We start from the raw sequence: 19,523 nt of genomic DNA, 5'->3' as shown, positions 1-19,523 counted from the left end.
TTTGCGGAGTACGGTGACTAGGCGACGTTGTTACATGATTATTGATTGATGTTTTAACATGATTTTTCTTTATCCTTTTGTTATTTTATGAATGTTTGTTGTGTGTATTTACACCACAACGAAGGTAAGCTATCTTCAACATTTGAAGATTTACTATAATATTGATTTTGCTAGGCTATAAGTGTTAGATAGGCATGAATATTGATAGTCTTGAATTCATGTATTTGCCACTTGTTATTTTTTCTCGATCATTCTTTTATGAGATGTTTAAGATTAGCATTGTTGTTGTTTTGATTATTTGTTATAGCCTTTTGGAGCCTATATTTTATTGGATTTTCTTGATTAAAAGTTTAAGTTTCTTGTGCTCTTACTTTTGCTAGTTTACACCTTAAGATCATTATTCTGATTTGATTAATATATGATTGGTTTTGTGATCACTTGTTGTTTCCTTTTCATCTAATTTCTCCAATGATATGTGTGAATTTTGTTGATGTTGAATTATTGAGATAGTTCGTGTATGTTCCAATTCTAACTCTTTTTTTGGTCTTTTTCATTTTTCTAGAAGGTCAGAAAGTTTGTGAGATTTAGTTAAAATTATTTTGTATATTACGTGCATGGTTTGTTGTCTTTTTTTCAAATTTATTTCGAGTTACAAGTTTATTTGTATTTATGTTTCTGAGCTTGTAGGGGTTAGAGTTTGTAGGTCGTTATTGTTTGTGACAATAAACGAGATTATGGTGCTTCAATGTCGGTTATGATGTGATGGTGCTATCACTTAATGTGATTTTGAAATAAAACTTTTTTTTTTTATAATTCTCTTGCATGATTTAAGGTTTGATTTGTAAAATTGGTGCCAACTTTTATTTTATTTAATTTGGCTTTAATAGTAGTAAATGTTGACTTTAATTTTGGCTATATTAAATCGATAGTTGACTTGCTTGATTGGTGCTGATTTTTGAATTTTATTTGATTTGCTTGATTGGTGCTCAATTTTGAATTTTGTTTTGTTTCTCGAGTAATTGCTAATAAATATATGCTCTTAATGTTTAATCCTCTTTGATTAGAGTTAAATGCAATTCGTTAACTGGTGTATTATTATTTATAGTCTTGATTATGGCTTTTATTTGTACCATTTATGGGTGGCCATAATTGATGGCGTAGATTCTTGGCATGATTAATGGCAATTTGGTGCCATATTGTTGGCTTGTTTATTATATCTAATTTGTTACTTAAAATTTCAGATATTTTTTGAAGTTTAGAGTTTTATATTTGAACTTTTTTTAATACTTATATTATTAATTATATTCCTAATAATTATTTATCTTGTTATATATCTAGCCAAATGATCTCCCTTTGGTTAGATATATATTTTCTAGTTTTCTTTCTTATATTATCTTCTTTTTGTCGAATTATTTTTATATTTATCACTTCATTTACTTTTACCATCTTTTGATAAACTATACTGATTTTAATTATTAAATTTATTATTTTTATTTTCTTGTTATTAATGAATCGTATTTGTTTCAGGTAGCATGATCTTACAAGTTAGGACGTTTTTTTTTGGGACATTATTTCATGTCTTTCGGTTAGATGATAAGCTTTTTTGAATGAAAGAAACTCCTCGGAGTATTGGCGTATATCGATACGAGCAAGTGTATTTTCTGTCAAAAAAAATTGTATTATTAATAGATGGTTGATGAAGATGTGATGGAGGGTGTTACTTGTATAGTATTTAGCTCAGATTTTCAGTTACAAGTCAAAATCAGTTATTTTTATTTGTTCATAAACTATTTATTAACTTTGAATTTATAATACATTCATAGCCAGTAGTCAGCTGCGTGGGAGTATAAGTAGTAGAGGTCATAATGTCAAATATTAATTGGTGAACATTTTCTTGCATACAATAAGGTCATCATTATTAATCAGATCTCTACCAATAAAAATCTGTCATATGATTCAAAAAAGATTGTTATTGTGTAAACATAGGCACACACTAGAAAAACATTCGATTAAATATAATAGATAGCTTGCATTCAAATAATCCCACCAATTAAAATCCAAACCGACATATTATCAACACTTTGCCATTTGGAAGAATTCTGATACCCAAATTGGGTTCTCTAACATCACAACTTGTAAATTTCAGGCTTTAAAACCCCAATTAAACGCAAGTTCATGTATATTTCAGCAAAATCAAGTCCATAGCCCACCACAAAATAATCCGGGCATTGCCAACAGAAGAGAAGATAGTGTTATCTGGTTTCCTATTAGCCAGAATTAATAGTAAAGATATAAGTGAGGAATGACAACTCTTAGTAGGATTTACAAAATATTTGTGTAATATATAGTATTGTTTTTATTATAGATTTTTGATTTTAATTGCAAAATGTTTTATCTTTAAAATAAATCAAAAACCATATTATTCTATAATATTTTTTTTTTGTTTTTCGGCTGACAATTACTTTGTCTTTCTGACTTGCGAGTCGTATGGCTCGGTAAGACAATTTTCTTTGTCTTACTGAACCGTTTGTTCATTCCCTTACCTGTTTCAGTAAGACAAATATGTATTTGTCTTGCCAGGTTTCAAATGAACCCTCTAAGACAATCTTTTGTCTTGCCCACACAATCTTCTATCTCGTCCCTCGGCAAGACAATTTAAAATTGTCGCCCCGAGTCCATAAAACCCTCGTTTGTCTTATTAACTTATATACTCCCCTTAAGACATTTGAACCTAACATCGAATTGTCTTGTCTCACTTCATCTTCTCCTAGGCGATACATAAACACGACTGATCACACACACACACACACACACACACACGTTCGATATCTGTTTTTCAAATTTTTCATCAAAAACTTGCTGGGTTTTCGTTTCTCAAGCTTCACGCTTGCTCGGTTACTTGTTTTCGTTCGATTAGTAACGAAACTCTGCCGATTTTTTTGCAAAATATTCGAACTGGGCTTGTGTTCTTGAGCTACTCGATAATATTGACTGATTCGGCTCTGGGTTTGATCAATCTACTGGACCAAACATCTGTAATCTGCTGTTGAATTAGGAAACCGAAAGCTCTGTGTTTGATTTAGGGTTCTTGATTGAGTTGGGGCTTTTTCAATTAAGGCCTTGTTTGGTTGTTTGAGTTAATTGAACCTAAGGACGCGTTTGGCTTAGTGTGGATTATTTGGGTTAAGGACTTGTTTGGTGGATAGATTTTTGAAGTTTAAATTGATTAGTGCCATATAAGTGAATTAACTTTTAGTTCGAAATTTATCAATTAATTCGAATTATTAATTAATTAATCAATTGCTAATTAATTATTAGTTGAAATTTGCGAGAAATTTGAGAATTAATATTTCATTTGAAAAATTCTCGCTTAATTCAACTTTTAATTATTAAAAAAAATGGTCGGAGAATTTGTTATCGCTGAGACCAACTATTGCGCGAACTTGGAACCTGAATTGTGCTCCGATAGATTCAAGAGATGGGTTAGATTTCTTACAAGGCAATGTCTCGTCAGTACCGCACTTACAGCTGATACTCCAATCCAAGTGCAACCACTGTACGACTTCTACTCCAATGCCGTCAACTCTACAACCCTGGAAAACTACAAGTTGATAGGTGATCTGCCTAATGGAAAGAGGATTGTCATCACTGTTGATGATGTTAATAAAATCATGGGATTTCCAAGGGACAATTTTCAGGAAGTCCCTACAGATGATGAGACTACTCAATTCTTCCAAGACATTCACTATCAGGGACAAATCTTTCGACCTAAAATGTCTAAGGGAAAATTGAAGGCTGAATGGGATGTGTTCTTCGACACCTTGGCTAAGGTATTTGCTCCCACAACGAGGAAGAATTTTGGCAATATATCTTTTATGTTGCAAATCTTTGGATTCTGTATAGTTTATAATCGTCGATTCAATTTCGGGAAGATATTGCTACGGGAGATCATAAGGAAGATGGGGTCAGTTACTTCACGATCTGTACACAGGAATGAAAAGGTTGAATGTTATTATCCAAGATTCCTGATGCTGTTTCTGAATGATAAGATGAATGATGCAGACAAGAATAACTATGTCAACTCCCCAGTGGTTCCCATTTTGAGGACTAGTTCAAAGATTCAGACAAGGCTGGTTAACCAGAAGAAGCATGAGAATGTGCCTCTTGTTGTGACACCTTTCATGTTGGAGCAGTCTAATGTTCCACTTCAGCCTGTTCAAGTTCCTGAACCACTACAACAAATGCCTCTTCAACAACAACAGCAACAGCAACAACAGAATCAACCTCTACAACAACAACCAGAACAACAACAACCTCCTCACCAAGACATCCAACCACTACTCCTCATCCAGCTAATCCTCACATCACTCTCCCTACAACCCTCCTTACAACTCACCATATCAATCACCTCACCAATCACCTTAGAACTCTCCTCACCAATCCCAACACCAATCCCCTCTACATCATTCTTCACCTCAACCTGAAGCAGAACCACTTCAATACAACTTCTTTCCTGAACAACAATCATCCATCTTTCCCTCACAATTTGAACCTATACATTCACCTGTCCATACACAACACATTCCCCAAACACAATCTACCTCTCAACCCCTGCCATCTAATTCTGATATCAACACCGAGCTTCAGAATTTTCAAGCTGACTTACAGGTAGCTCAGGTACTTTCTAACTTCACTGATAATTTTACTGTTGCTATATCAGATTTTGATTGTGATATTGGATTTGATTTCCAGCCTCCCAGCAATGAACCTGAAAACATCCAGGTTCATAACCAAGCTGATGTTTCCATTTCTACAACTGATTCTTCGTCAAACACATCAACCAACACTACTACTACACTAGTTGTTAGAAAGGTAGCCCGGAAACGGAGTGGGAGTGCAATGTTAAGAGAACCCGCAGCTTTGTCTCCACATAAGAAGCTAAGGGTGGCAGAACCGGAGACAACTGCAGCTGCATCCATTTCCTCCCAAAAGGATTTGGACACTGAAATGGTAAATATACAGTCTCTAGATTCATTCTCTCCACAGAATGCGTTTATTGAAATTGGCCGTCCTACCACGGTACCCTGTAAAGAGTCAAGCACACAACTAGCACTCACGCTAGTAAACACTGAACCTGATTCTTATGTGTCTACACTTAGAGAGCGCACAGATTTTCAAAACTTGTCATATGAAAACTTTTCTAATCTCTCTCTACTTGGCAGCTTGCAAGTACACCTGCCTTCACAGGCATCGGAAGGACAATTTGTTCCTTCACTTCCTACAGTTCCATCTCAGGGAACTATGGTTGTTTATACAGGTTCTGGTGACAGTGTGACAAACACGAGTGAAATCAGGCAAACACCGAGCGAAATACATGCACGAGAGGATAGTGAAAAATCTTTGAGTGTTCGTGAGGTGAGTGCACACACCAACACTGATCTGTTACAGGAACAAATGGCAAATCTAAAGGCTAAATGTGAAAGGTTGAATGCTGAGAATGAAAGGTTTAAAAGTGGAAAGCTGGTGACTCTACAGGAAAAGGTTGCTGATACTTCCTTTGCTTCTCTGCAAAAGGAAATGGACGAACATGTCAAGGATATCTACTCTAGGATTGACAAGAACCATGAGATCTGTATGACAAAGCTTGATAGCTTGGAGCAAACATTAGCCCAAGTTGTTGAACATTTGAAGATTCCTAAGTCTACATCTCAGTCAACTCCAGAGGATCCCTCAACTAAGGGGGAGAAAGATAAAGATCTGGACAAAGATGGTGCAGATAAAGGTGGAGATAACAATGCTGGTGGTAGTGATAAGGGTGGAGAAGGGGCAAGTGGAAAATATTCTTCTGCAGCTGATAAAGATTATGACAAGTCAAAAGGCAAAATGCTTGAATCTGAGAACATCTTCACCAATCAGGATTATGATAACATTCCTGAAGATGTTAATGATGATGATGCATTTGATGCCTCTTATTTTGAATCTGAGGAAGAAGGTCGTTTCGAGGAAAGCTTTCTATTCATCGAAGATGAGTCTGTTGACCCTGAGCACTTGGAAAGGGTCATAAAGTTTAAAGCTGAACATGAAGCCATCAAAGCACGGCTTCAGGAATTGCAGAGACTGGTGGATGAGAAGAAGATCACTGATGATTCGATAAAGCTGGAGAAACAGAAGCTGTGGGATGCTAAGTGCAAGGAGAAAAGAGAAGATATTTCCAGAAAAGTTGGTGAAAGCTGGGATATTGCAAGGTGAATCTTCTCTGGACCTCAAAGGAACCTTTCGAGGATGGTAAGTTTAAATTTTTCATCTATGACCTGAGAGAGGCTATCCCTAATGAGGATATGTTTATGCGTTCTCTTACTCTCGAGTTAGAATATGTAACTATTGGTGTCTACAATCTCCTCGATCTTTGGGAGATTATTATTTCTACTCAGAGAAACGGAACATTCAGAGTTTCAATTGGCTTATTCAAGTTCTTATCTCTTACTGAAATTTGGGTGATTCGTAACAAGATTCGACGCAGCTCAAATCTGAATGAACTCCTCCGTGACAGACTTATGGAACAGGTTGTTCATAATAGTCCTCAAGTCGTCAGAAATCCGTACTGTGTAAAGTTCATTCACGAGAGCAAGTTTAGAACCTTCTACTTGGACATCAACGTCTTCTTAAGTATGATGTTAATCAGATGGTTCTTGTATCGACTATTCTACGTACCAAGGGCTTCGCTTCGAAAGCCAAAGATGATGTTGATGCTGAGATTGTGGCATACTGCACAAGGAGAAATATATATCATTACTTCAGGAAGATGAAGTATATTAATCCAACTCAGCCATCAGACTTTATCGAAGACCCTGTGGACATAGAGGTTCAATATCATTTATTTTTGGCTCGTGAAAGGAAGAAGCGTGGAGAATCCACCGCAGCTGAAGAGCCTGTTCAGAATGAGCCTTCTACTCCTATTATTCACTGTTCAGATACTGAATAAGGAGAAGTCACTCGTTCTGAGTGAATAGATTGATTAGGATATTTGTCGAATATGTTCAAAGAATATCCTTTTGTAATCTATCTATGATCATGGTTTAATGTTCAATGTAAAGCCATAAACTTTTGCTATTTATATTCCTATGTTTAATTCTTTGTCTTATCTGTTAATTGAGTTATCCTCTAGGAAATTTGCATGTTATGTTAACAAACAAATAGGGGGAGATTGAAAGGCATATGTTCAGCCTATTTGTATTTAAGAGGTACAACTCAACTCAGATAAGAAAGCTCAGGAAATAGCAAGTTATCGGAATCCGTACGAAGAACGTCAAATGACTTATGAGAATTATATGTCAGAAGAATTCCAGGATGCTGCTGGACACCACTGAAAGAAGTTCATTAATATGTTCAAGCCTCAGTGCACAAATAATCTTTTGTGGCACGTCCAGGAGTTCAGAAGGTATAAAGTTTCTATACTTTATTTATTCAGAAGATTCCATTTAATGAAGAAGAACTTACAAGACGAAGACTTGACGAACAAGCCAAATCTCTATTGTTTATTTGACGAAGAATATTTGATTTAACTAGATACAGATGAACACGATAGTACATTTGTGTATCAGTTACTCAAATTAAATATTCGAAGTCAAGCAGAAGTGATAGTTCGGTCGATCGACAAATCAAGACGAAGTTATTAAAGTTTAAAAAAGACAGGAAGCAGTTCTACTGAAGATTGGGTGATTAAATATTTAATAGACTATTATTTCACTTCTCAAATAATTATATTAATTGTGTAATTTATTTATTAAATTAATTCACTCTCGAATTAATTTAATTTATGAATTTATATGATTAACTTAATTAAGTGAATAATTTTCTATTTAATATAAACTACAAAATTACATTTATAATCATCAAAACAAGCTCAGCAAGACAATCAAAGATTGTCCTACCGAACTTGCTTTAAGGAAGGAAACATGGCTCAGCAAGACAATTACCAATTGTCTTGCCGAAATGAAGTGGAGCCCAGCAAGACAAATCCTGTTTGTCCTATCGAAGGTGAAAGGAGTCCGCATGACATTTCTTAACAATTGTCTTACCTTCCCTCTCACCAGCAAGACAATCTCACATTGTCCTACCTTCCCTCTCATTTGTCTTGCTGCCTTGTGTTAGAACTTGGTAGGCAATCTAGAATTGTCCTACCTTGTGTTAATTTGTCTTTCTCATGGATAATTGTCCTGCCTTCCCTCCTATTGTCTTTCTGGCGAGTTTTAGTGCTTGGTAGGCAATTTAGAATTGTCCTACTTTGTGTTAATTTGTCTTGCCCAAGCTTAAATTGTCTTGCCCTTCTTGTTTTTGTCTTTGCAAGCTTGTATTTGTCTTTCCTTTGCTTTGTCTTACTAGTTCATTGCTTTGCCTATAAATGTGGCTTAGTTTCTTCATTTTCAAGTGTTCATCACTTTGTAAAATCAAAGCATTTGTAAATCTTTCAAGTTGTTCATAACTTGCTTGTTATATCCACAGTTTTCTGTGCTTTGATAACCCGGTTGTTTTAATCACTAATCTAGAATATAACCTGTCGAATTTATTCTACGAACATTAGTGGACATTAAAATTGAACCATATTGATTATATAACGACTTCAAACATTGTTATATTAATTAATTATAATTTGATTAACTAGTCATATTCCAATCAGATTCACTTTCACGATTATTTGGTATCGATTGTATTCAACCCCCCTTCTACAATCGTATATGGACCTAACAACAATTAATGGAGATGATTAAATATTTTTTGTCCTGCATTTCTTGTAATGTAATATTAATAATTTACACTATTCTTGTCCTACATTTCTAGTAATGTATTATTAATATTCTTGTCCTGCATTCCTTGTTTTATTTTTAATTCAAAACTATTTTTATAATTTACACTATTTTTGTCCTGCATTTCTAGTAGTGTAATATTAATAATTTGTTCCGCGTATTTGTGATATATCTAAGTGTTATTTTCTCTTTCAACAAATTCATTTCGTTGCAGGACAATGACAATGAGTTAAGTGCCAATCATAGCAATGTCCAGCTACATATTTGTTTTGTACGCAATTATTATTTTTATTTGTTAGGATTTCGGTGATTGAACACCAATATTATAGAAGTATTATTTTATGTTATGCAGGATTTAGAAGTTTTGCTTGTTGTTCACCGATTTAGAAGTGCAGGACAGGATAGAGAGAGAAAACGAATGTGCAGGACAAATATCTGCAGCCCTTGGATGGGTAAGAAATGGATGATGTGATTAAGTTTCTAAAGCCTCCACAAAAATCAGTCTCCACAGAACTTTCTTCTCTCTCTCTCTTTCCATATATATATATATAAAATAAAAACAAGGACAAGAATCTTATATTGCACATTTACTTGTACCTAATCAATTTATATACATAAAGTAAAATGTTTAAATAGAAAAGTAAAAAAAAAATTAATATTCTTTATGAATATTTAATATCATTTATGGGGTCAATATTGATGTTTTAAAAGGTTTAAATTTTAATTGTGCCTTGATTGAGGCGTATTTGTACCATTCATGGGTGACCATGAGTGATGGCATATATTTCGGCTTGTAAGAAGTAATTAACTATATTTCAGTTACTTTAGTGTCTAACCAAAGATCCTTCTTTAGTTGTGACTTTATTTTATTTTTTTTACCTTGAGATATATATACACAGAGTAAAGTTCTATGGAGACCACTTTTATTGGAGACCGTAGAGACTACTTATGTTCTGCAATCAAAATACTATAAAATACATTATTTTGTGAAGTATGTTCAACAAATATCATGTATTCATTAAAATTGTTGAAGATCATCTATGTTTCATAAGTATATAATGTATGTTCTGCAAGTTGAACAATGTCCTGCAAACTAAATATATTTTGTAGAATATAACATTTTGTAATGTTCTACATGCGAAACTTATATGATGTTCAAGATTTTAAAGTGAAATAATGATTTTGCACAACATGATGTGCAAAACTATACGTTTTGCAATGTTTTTATGCAATATTTCACTTGCAGAACATAAGTGGTCTCCACGGTCTCCGGTAAAAGTGGTCTCCATAGAACTTTACTCTATATACACATACTTTTATAAATAATTTCTTTCTGGATATATTATCCTTTATAATTTGTATAATGTAAATAATTTTATATATGAGCTTATGTTCTTCTTGTTTCTTTTGTTTTTTGCAGGATCTTTGTTAGAGACTTTTATGGGTTTTTTCTCTCAGATATTAAAGAGTTATTATCTAAACGTCCGGAGATATCTTGCATGTCCTTCGGTTAGATGATAATCTTTTTTGGATGAATGAAATCTTTTGTAGCGGCTATTGTATCTCCAAATACAACTCATGTACGAGTATGTGGATTCTGAACAAAAAAATAATGGTAGTAAAACTAGTTTTTAGTTTGTATTTAAGAATTGATTTTTTTTGTCATACATTTAAGAGTTGATTTGTATTTAAAGGCTTGCCTATATATATATATATAGGCTCATGATCAAATGGAAACCACTCTTAAAATAAAAACTAGAAACCAGTTTCCCTACCACTATTTATAACTACGGGTATCACTAATTTATACTGCAATAATCACTGTTTTTATACAATATGTAAACAACGATTTTTATTATCAAAATTGAGAAAATCTACTTATCTAAACTATTGATAATCGATTATAGATGATCAATTTTATCCGTAGGAAGGTTCTTGGCGGTAGAAAGCCGCAAGAGAAGTTGTATGATGATGGTAAGTAGTCGTTAGTTTTGTAAGTTATGATGGAAAGTGTATGTGATTATTGGTATTGATAGACAATGATGGCAAGTCATGGAAACGTCTGGTAATGGTGGTAAGAGGTCCATTATTACAATTGGGGTGAGGATGATGGTCATATACGTTACATATATGTGTATATATATATACATTTATATCCGTGAGATATGCTATATATAAATTAGTGATATGTTATGTACAAATTAGTGATTTCTGTAGTTAAAAATAGTGATAAAAAACTGTCCAAACTGATTTTTAGTTTTTAGGCTAATTTGGTTTCGATTGGAGTAGGACTCTACATATATATAATATAATAAAACAAGGACAAGAATCGTATATTGCACATTTACTTGTACCTAATCAATAACATAAAGTAAAATGTTTAAATAGAAACATACAAAAAATAATTAAAAACACGTAGATATATAAACAGGGCGAAACCCATTAGTCACACATATAGATAATAAATGTTTCGACAGACTATGTATATATAAACCTAACATAAACTAATTGAATAATATGATCCAATCACCATCGAATTTATTTAACTGGTCAGCTGATTCTTGTAGCATCACGATGACTCACAAGCCAGGAGTGAATGGCACTCCAGTATCCCCCAGCCATGGTATATTATTTAAGAAACTCCCAACTGTAAACTTCAGAGCCTCGCCAACATTTGTTATGATATGATAACCTGGCCAATTGACTCTGTGGAGAGTATCTGCACCTCTTCCAGTATTATTGAATTCACCATAATACAAGGTGTCCAGATAAAAGTTACTAGAGTTCCATGGAGTCCAACCAGAAGGGTCGATTAAATCATCTAGAGAAGTTTTCATGACCACTGTCCTAGAATATTCCTTCCATGGCCTCCCAAGAAAAGTCTTAAACATCCCCTGAACCGGTTTTAAGTCGGGGGCGGCGGTGACAAAGCATTCATGCAACACAATACCAGTGGGATCATCAGGACATGTTCTCCCTTGCGCGGTTATAACGTTGGTCTGTTGAGTCATTGGCTTCCTCACAAAGATTTTACAGTTTTGGAGGACTGCAATAGCGTTGCCGAATATGAAATCTACGGTTCCATAGATGTCACAGTCGCGGTAGAACTGGTGGCCTTTCTGGACATAGAGAGTGTCTTGATAACCTTTGAAGCTGCACTGGTAGAAAACTGAGAAATCGGATTGAGACCGCACTGCAACGGCTTGGTGATTTTCGGGACCGGCTGTGTTCTCGAATGTCATGCCCCGGACAATCAATCCACGTCCTTGAGCAACTGCATCAAATTAACACCACAATCAAAAACAACATATATATAATTAATTAATCAAACACATGCATATTTAATACTCTCATAAAATATAATTTGATAATATAATTTGATAAATGATTATGATTATTTTATTTAATAAAGATTTAATATTTAAATTCTTATACAACTGCATGAAATGAACACCACAATCAAAAGCAACATATATATATATATATATATATATATATATATATATATATATATATATATAATTACATGCATATTTAATGCTTCCATAAAATATAGTTTGATAAATGATTTTGATCTTCTTTTTTCTTCTGAATAAAGATTTAATATTTAAATTTTTTTACGAAAAGATTAATCTAAAAAATAAGTGACAAAACTATGTTTTATATAAATTTTTAAAATACATGTCAAACAATATAAAAAATCGTAAAAGAACGAGAGGAACAGAGGGGTAATATTAATTAGATATTACATGCACATAACTCACCAAAAGTTGCTGAATTAGAGGTTGTTGCACCATCTGCAACACTTCTATTTCCAGTAACAATGGTAGCCTCAATTCCATCTCCCAGAAGCGTCAAGTTCTCAACCTGGATCACCGGGTACTCTTTGTACACTCCTCTTTTCACGTATATAACAAATCTCTTACCCCCTTTCTGTGCTGCTGCTGCGGTCGCCACAGCGTCACCAATGGTCCTGTAATTACCCGACCCGTCCTGTGCTACTACTAGATCAGGTGGGGGTGGTGCTTCCTGAAGAATCCTGCGATCACTCTCCGAAAGCCACTCCGGCAGACCACGATTCCGTAAGAGCCACCCTTCTGATTTTTCTTCACTAGCTAAACCTGAGGTTTGGGAAGCCATTACAGCTTTATTCATGCCAAGAATTTTGCAAAGGTTTTCCGAGGATTCATTCAAGGGAAACAACTTGGAATATGTAGCAGCTAAGCTGAAATCTATGAAACCATCTTTGCATGTTTCCTGGTCGGTGAGTGCTGAACTTAACAAAGTCTGGACATGGATATTATTCTGCATGGTGTTAGTTAAAAACATGGAACGATTTAGCTTCTGAATGCTTTCCTCGTAGAGCTCCAAACAATCAGCCCAAGCCGACTGGGTTCGAACTTCCAAAGAGCTTGAGTCCATGCTAGATAACATATGGTGGACTTGCACGGCCTCATTCAGTGCTGCTGAAATGGCAAGATTGCGCTCCATGATCATAAATGGGGTGCTCTCTTGGTTGATTGAAATTATACTAGCAGGAACAAATGCAAGGAAGTGGATGAAAAGAAAAGTTGATAAAAGAGAAGTATTCATACTTGTATTATTATTTTTTTGGCTGTAATAACACAATGAGGATACTTGGGATACATAACAAATTAACAAGGTTTATTATATATAGGCTATTTGGCCAGGTCAAGTAATCCAGCTTTCCTAAATTAATTAAGATAAGACGATGTCAGTAATTCTATCTTTGAAAAGAAGGGATGGAAATTGAAAACTATCCAAAAAAATTTGAGATAGGAAGAAATCGTTAATACTAGCCTAAAATAATAATTAAAATAAGATAAAGGATAAATTTTGCTACTTCTAAAATAATAATAATCAAAATAATCACCAAACTAAATATATTAAATAGAAAATCACAAATAAATTTAAGCCCAATATTTATAATTTTCAAAGCTATTGAGGATAAACCTCTGTGGTGGGAAATTTTGGCAACTAGTTACACCATGACTTATCTAAAAGAATAATTGAACATTAGGATTTTTCTTGAAAAATAAATTTCTAAACATTCAAAATTTTAGATCCAAAAACTTTTTGGATAATTATGGTTCCTATTTTTTAAAATCGGGTCTTTTTTCTGTAGATTCAATACATAGTTTAAATTACAGAAAATTATTTTAAGTATATTGATGATTTTATTTTTAATAAAGGATCCATTATTTCCTAAATTCAAAGTACAAAAAATACTTGAGTAGATAAAATATATATGCCAAAAACATGTTTAGTTCTAAAATTAGTTATTTTAGCTATGAATTATTTAAAAATTTTAAACACGGAAATTGGTTATTATCACGATAGTGTGAAAGATGTCCGAGTCGGCGGTGAATTTAAAATTATTGTGATAAATAACAGGGTGACCGAGTATGGCATTAACACATCTCAGTTCCAAACCTGCAACAGAAACAAAAAAGGTGAATATGGTTCGATCAGTCTCAGAACATGGTTGGACATATCAGTACATAGCTAATTTAACAAGTATGGTCAGGTAACATTTGTTGTTGGGGTGCAAACTCGTATGCCCATTCTTAATACTCCATCTGTTTTTTTTATTATTTTACGCTTTGATTTTGGTCATACATTTTTAAGTCTTTCACCGTATGGTTAAAAATATTATTTTTTGAATTTTTTTTTTATGAAAAAAAATATGTAATCAAAATTTTAATCCACAAAAAAATAACTCAAAAATAATACTTTTAACTACCGTTCAAAGCACCTAAAAGTATTTGACCAAAATCAAAGCATTAACTAATAAAAAAACAAAAGGAGGATTAAATATTGTGTTTGTCGAGTGTGTGGACATGATACTAAGCAATAAATTTTATATATTTGGCTGACTGTTATATATATGCAAGGGGTCCATCATTATTAAAAAAGAAGAGCCAATCAATAAATTTTAGCGCTTAATATCAACATTAAACATTTATCAACATAAAACATTACTCAAACAAATAACACACACTATCAATTTCAGTTGATAAGCAGAAGAGGAAGAAGAAATTTTTAGAAAGAAATGTAGGAAAGCAGGTCTCTGTGAGCTTGAAAATTTTCCATCTCTTTCTCTTCCAAACCTACAATAGCTTCAATACCATCCCCACTCGGAGTATCCATCAAAATAATGCTATTAACCACCGGCATGTCCACAATTGTCGCTTTAACTGGCCTTCCCCATCCGAAATCTATTTCGTACAATGGAAAACTACAGATGCTGCTCACCAGATATATTCTATTCATTTTTTCAAACTCCTCAAATGGTCTTGCCGCTATAATTTCATCCATGCCTTTGTTTCGTCTAAGCTGCAACTTTCCTTCTCTTATTCGTTCCACTAAATTATGTAACTCTGTTTCATTCTCCGTGCCTGTTGCAATGTTATTATAATTAATGAAACTTCCAACACTTGTCTGTGGCAGTGGCGGATCGAGCAGAGGCCTTATGTTTACTGTCTGGCACAGAACAGACTTGATGTACGCCCCGCCATTTGATGTAGCTGCTGCAGCTACCACGCACCTGTAGAGGAGTGCGGTCACCAGCTCATTTCTTGTGTAGTTTGGTTCGTCTTTGCCCTGCAATTTGTGTCTGATTTCAACATCTGCCTTCAGTCTTGCTATGTTTGAGTTGTGAAAGACTACATTCTTGGTGATCCAGTGCTTTTCAGGGAACGAAACGTTAAATGTATTGGAATCGTTATCATGTGACTGCTCATGATCAGACACGATATAGGGGCAAACATGTAGTAGTTTCTGGTGATCAAAGGAGTGGCGTGACAAACCTGCCCAATAAGCCACAAATGATAATAGAGTTAGAGCATCGCCAATTCGGTGTGAAAAGCCAACTGCAATAGCTATCCCTCCACAGATAAAATGATTCAGTTGCACGAGCACTAGACTGGAACACTTTTCATTGGATAACTTATCCCAAATCGCGAGAGGTGGAAAGAGATGGCCTAGACCTTGTTCGTCTTCCTTGGCAGGATCTTTTTCCAGAACATGAGCTAGCTTGCATCCAATCCGTGCCTCAACAAAATGAACTCCCTCATCATTACAGTCAACAGAAGATCCGGAAGGCCTTAGCCTTCCAGCATACGGGTAATACTTTGTCAGTGTCTCGGATAAAGAGTTCTTGAGTAGATTTGAAACTGTTGATTTATGATCTGCGGCCTTACTAATGTCTGCATAAAAAAATATTGCCGGAATATAGATATTTGGCATCATACAATCATGTAAAGGAAGATGGTAGACTTTAAAGTTTTCAGGAGTTGGAGAAGCTGGTTTGATGATGCTGGTTCCTGATCTTGAGATGACATGCAGCTGCCTTGTGAATAATATCAGTCCTCTCATATTCATTTTGCTTCGTTGTTCTTGTTGCCTAATGCTAATTGATGATGTATATATACATTAGAAACTTATGTGCATTGGAATGTAACTTGCTAAATGCACTTTGGAATGTATGTTTTAAATAAACTTATCCAGCTGTTGGCCCAGAATATAGATGTTTAGACGATGAAATTAACTGTTCTTTTGATAGGATCTTCCCACTGTACTTAACCAATAAAAGGATCAGCATGACTGCCAATTTCATAACATTTCCAGCTAAGTAATAGCATATATAAAGGACAAAGATTTTGAATCTGAGGAAGAGCAACTTTCTCTGCCATCTTTTAGTGATCTATTTTGTGAAATGCATGTATTTTTACTTTTTTTTTTATTTTCTTTAATCGATCGCACGGCAAAAAAATTATTGAAACAGCATCTTTGCAGCTATCTCAGGCTCCCTCCAAAACCCGTAGCTAAAATTCAATAAATCATATCATAATTAAAAATTATAAATAATATATTAACTTTTATTCACTCCAACCATCTCCTCGGCCAACCTCTATAGACATGTAGCACATTCCACATCATCTATTATCATATTAAAATAATATATTCTATTTATAATAATTTGAAATAATAATAACATGTCGTTTTAAAATATATCCACTACCATCGAAGAAAATGTGATATTGATTTAACAAATTTTACATAATGTCTTTACCGGTCCGATTTATCCGACATTTTTAGTTGACACCGTTGTAGATACTTTTTCTCCACAAAAAGCGGACAACGATTTGGATCAATTTTTTTTTCTAAATAAATAAATTTTACTGAATTAAACTCCATTACCCCCAATGAATCAATAACAGAGGACTACCTCTAAAACCTAGGAACCAAACAACATGCTGCAAACTGCAACACATTAACAGACTAACAATGATCCGATTAGAATCTAGTACAGAAGAGAACCCATGCTCGGTTGCTTGGCAACCAGTCTTTTAAAATTCTCCCAAGTGAATAATCTTTCTGGCAACATCACTTTAACATTCGATAGTACTCAAAGCACTGGAGTTCCATTTGCCTGAAATTTCCTCCTTCCAGGTTAGGTAGACAGCAACAGCAAGGTATACCATACAAGTAGAACATTTCTTACAATCAGTCTGTCCGATATCCCTTACACCAGCACATTGGTTGATAGAAGACCAGGATATTAATTTTCACATTTCAGATTTAGCTGGTCATTCTTAATTCTTTATTCGAAAATAGGTAAGCACAAAATCTATAATTTTCTAACTTCTGTTCTACTATTTTGTAATTCAAAATACTGATTAACAGGCCAAAATCTATTTCAATCAGTTGCACCTTTTTGAAAATATGAGCCATGCCAATTGAGTTGGCTTAGATCCTAGCAGTTGCAGTGTTTCAATGTACATCAGTTGCACTGGTTATGCTTACCAAGATCAATGATAAAATATTTCACTACTAAATAGCTTTTATAGATGAAACTTCGTTGATTCAGACATTCGGATTAAAGCTAGAAGACAGATTCGACAATGGTTCATATTATTTTCTCTTCGACTACTCCACGAAGGATAGGGGGTTCAGGCGTTCAGCCAAGGTTAAAGCCCTGGTTTTTTTCAAGGCTGTTGCGGCAATGCTTAAAACTAAACTTCAATGATCAGTCCTCAACCCATGCATTGACATCGAAAATTAGTTCAAGCATACAGTTCTGACACAAACGAGTACTCTATCTTACGGGTTCCATTATAAATTACTCGCCAAGATTCATATGGATCACTGGTGTTAAAGTCTCTAGTTCACATTGACACAAATGTCAACTCCTAGAATAGAACACCAGCTCTTAAACTCTGCAGTTGAGCAGTGAACAATATTGTGGTTGAGCAGCTCACCACATTCATTAGCATAGACTTACTTCATGTTATTTTCTGTATAAATATGTTCATTCTCTCATGTAATTTCTTAAGCTTCCTGCTAGCAATATAAGAGTTTCTCTCTTACATTGTTTCTACTGCTTCTCTCGTGACACACACTGGTTATATATACATATATGCACTCATATTTTCACATGGTATCAGAGCAAGGTTCTTACCTCAATTGCTTCTGCTAATAATCTTCATGCTTCATTGTTTCTGATTTATCAACTCTTTGAGTCATTTTCACAAACAGTTTGTCAGCAAAGCTCTTTGAGTCATTTTCACGAGCAGTTTGTCAACAAGCTTCTGAGTAACACAAACACTCCTTTTGAAGAGTCAGAAACACCAGCCAACTCTCTCGTGCTCCTCTCCTTTGAGACATCAGCCACGTATAACACACACAAAACTCCAATCTCCACGTTTTCACAGCCATCGCCTCCCGTGACAGCCTTCATTTACAGCGAAGCTATTGAAAAATCAAACACAGCCTCTTACTCATTCTCTCTTCAAAGCTCAAATCACATACTGAGTTCACTGAGTTCACATACTGAGTCACTCAACTCGCTCGACTCAGTTCCGAATACTCTCGTTAATCAAGTTTATCAGGTCTGCTGATTATCAGGGTGATCTTGGCTCTGGAGTTCGCTTCAGTCGCGCCATCTCGTTCGTGGGTAACCTAATTTAAACACATACTCATCTGTTTTACACGCGTACTGTTTTTAATTTAGTTAACACAGATTAGCTAATTACTCTCCAGTACCCTCACATTTACCATCTCTTATAATTTGAGCCTTTGACCTTTGCAAACTCATAAGACAGCCCCTCACTTATTTTTTTAATATCAATCAGTGCACCTACACTTTCAAATTTTATATTGTGATCCCTGCATTTTTCTTAATGGAGAAAGAGAATAGTTCACCGATTCAAACGATTTTGAATGGCTCGAACTATATAACTTGGTCTCAAGCTATGCGCAGTTTTCTCAAAGGGAAAAGACTTTGGCGGTATGTGAACGGGGATTTTACTATTCCGACAAAAGAAAAAGATGAAGCCGACTCTAAATTCAAGGACCGCATTGAAGAATGGGATGTCAAAAATCACCAAGCTATCACATTTTTTAGAAACTCTTCAGTTTCTAAAATTAATTTACAGTTTGAAAATTATGACACCGCAAAAGAGATTTGGGATTTATTGGCATCAAGATACACTACATCCGATCTTTCTCACCAATATCAGATCATGAGTTCACTAAGTAAACAAAAGCAAGAGCCTGGTCAACCGGTTGCAGATTTTCTTTCTCAGATACAATCACTTTGGGATCAACTAACATTATCTGAACCAAAGTGGTTACATACAGAAGATGCTACACTTTATCATACATATCGTGACCAGCAACGACTCATCCAGTTTC

The 19,523-nt window shown here is 34.6% G+C and overlaps 2 protein-coding genes across 2 annotated transcripts; both read right to left on the bottom strand.

The window, feature by feature from the left end:
• Window positions 1-11,383: 11,383 nt before the first annotated feature.
• Window positions 11,384-13,295, bottom strand: LOC108219278 (pectinesterase). The gene is made up of 2 exons (XM_064083000.1): window positions 12,569-13,295; window positions 11,384-12,078 (listed from the first exon to the last, which is right to left on the bottom strand). The coding sequence occupies exons 1-2, from the start codon at window positions 13,293-13,295 to the stop codon at window positions 11,384-11,386; spliced, it is 1,422 nt and encodes a 473-aa protein (XP_063939070.1).
• A 1,417-nt stretch (window positions 13,296-14,712) lies between these two features.
• LOC108219269 (acyltransferase Pun1) lies at window positions 14,713-18,427 on the bottom strand. Its single transcript, XM_064093160.1, has 2 exons — window positions 18,289-18,427; window positions 14,713-17,259 (listed from the first exon to the last, which is right to left on the bottom strand). Exon 2 carries the CDS (start codon window positions 16,206-16,208, stop codon window positions 14,868-14,870), a length of 1,341 nt encoding a protein of 446 aa, XP_063949230.1. The 5' UTR covers window positions 16,209-17,259; window positions 18,289-18,427; the 3' UTR covers window positions 14,713-14,867.
• Between the last annotated feature and the right edge of the window lie 1,096 nt (window positions 18,428-19,523).

This window comes from Daucus carota, chromosome 1 (assembly GCF_001625215.2).
Source record: "Daucus carota subsp. sativus chromosome 1, DH1 v3.0, whole genome shotgun sequence".
Taxonomy (NCBI): domain Eukaryota; kingdom Viridiplantae; phylum Streptophyta; class Magnoliopsida; order Apiales; family Apiaceae; genus Daucus; species Daucus carota.
Note: the sequence above shows the minus strand (reverse complement) of the source record. Positions and strands in the feature narration are given on the sequence as shown.

Bases quoted from the DNA above. Each gene is read 5' to 3' on its own strand.
- LOC108219278 (XM_064083000.1), bottom strand. From the start codon at position 13,295: ATGGAGCGCAATCTTGCCATTTCAGCAGCACTGAATGAGGCCGTGCAA. The intron at 12,079-12,568 runs GTGAGTTATGTG...AATTTGATGCAG, and splicing joins CTCTAATTCAGCAACTTTTG to TTGCTCAAGGACGTGGATTG.
- LOC108219269 (XM_064093160.1), bottom strand. From the start codon at position 16,208: ATGAATATGAGAGGACTGATATTATTCACAAGGCAGCTGCATGTCATC.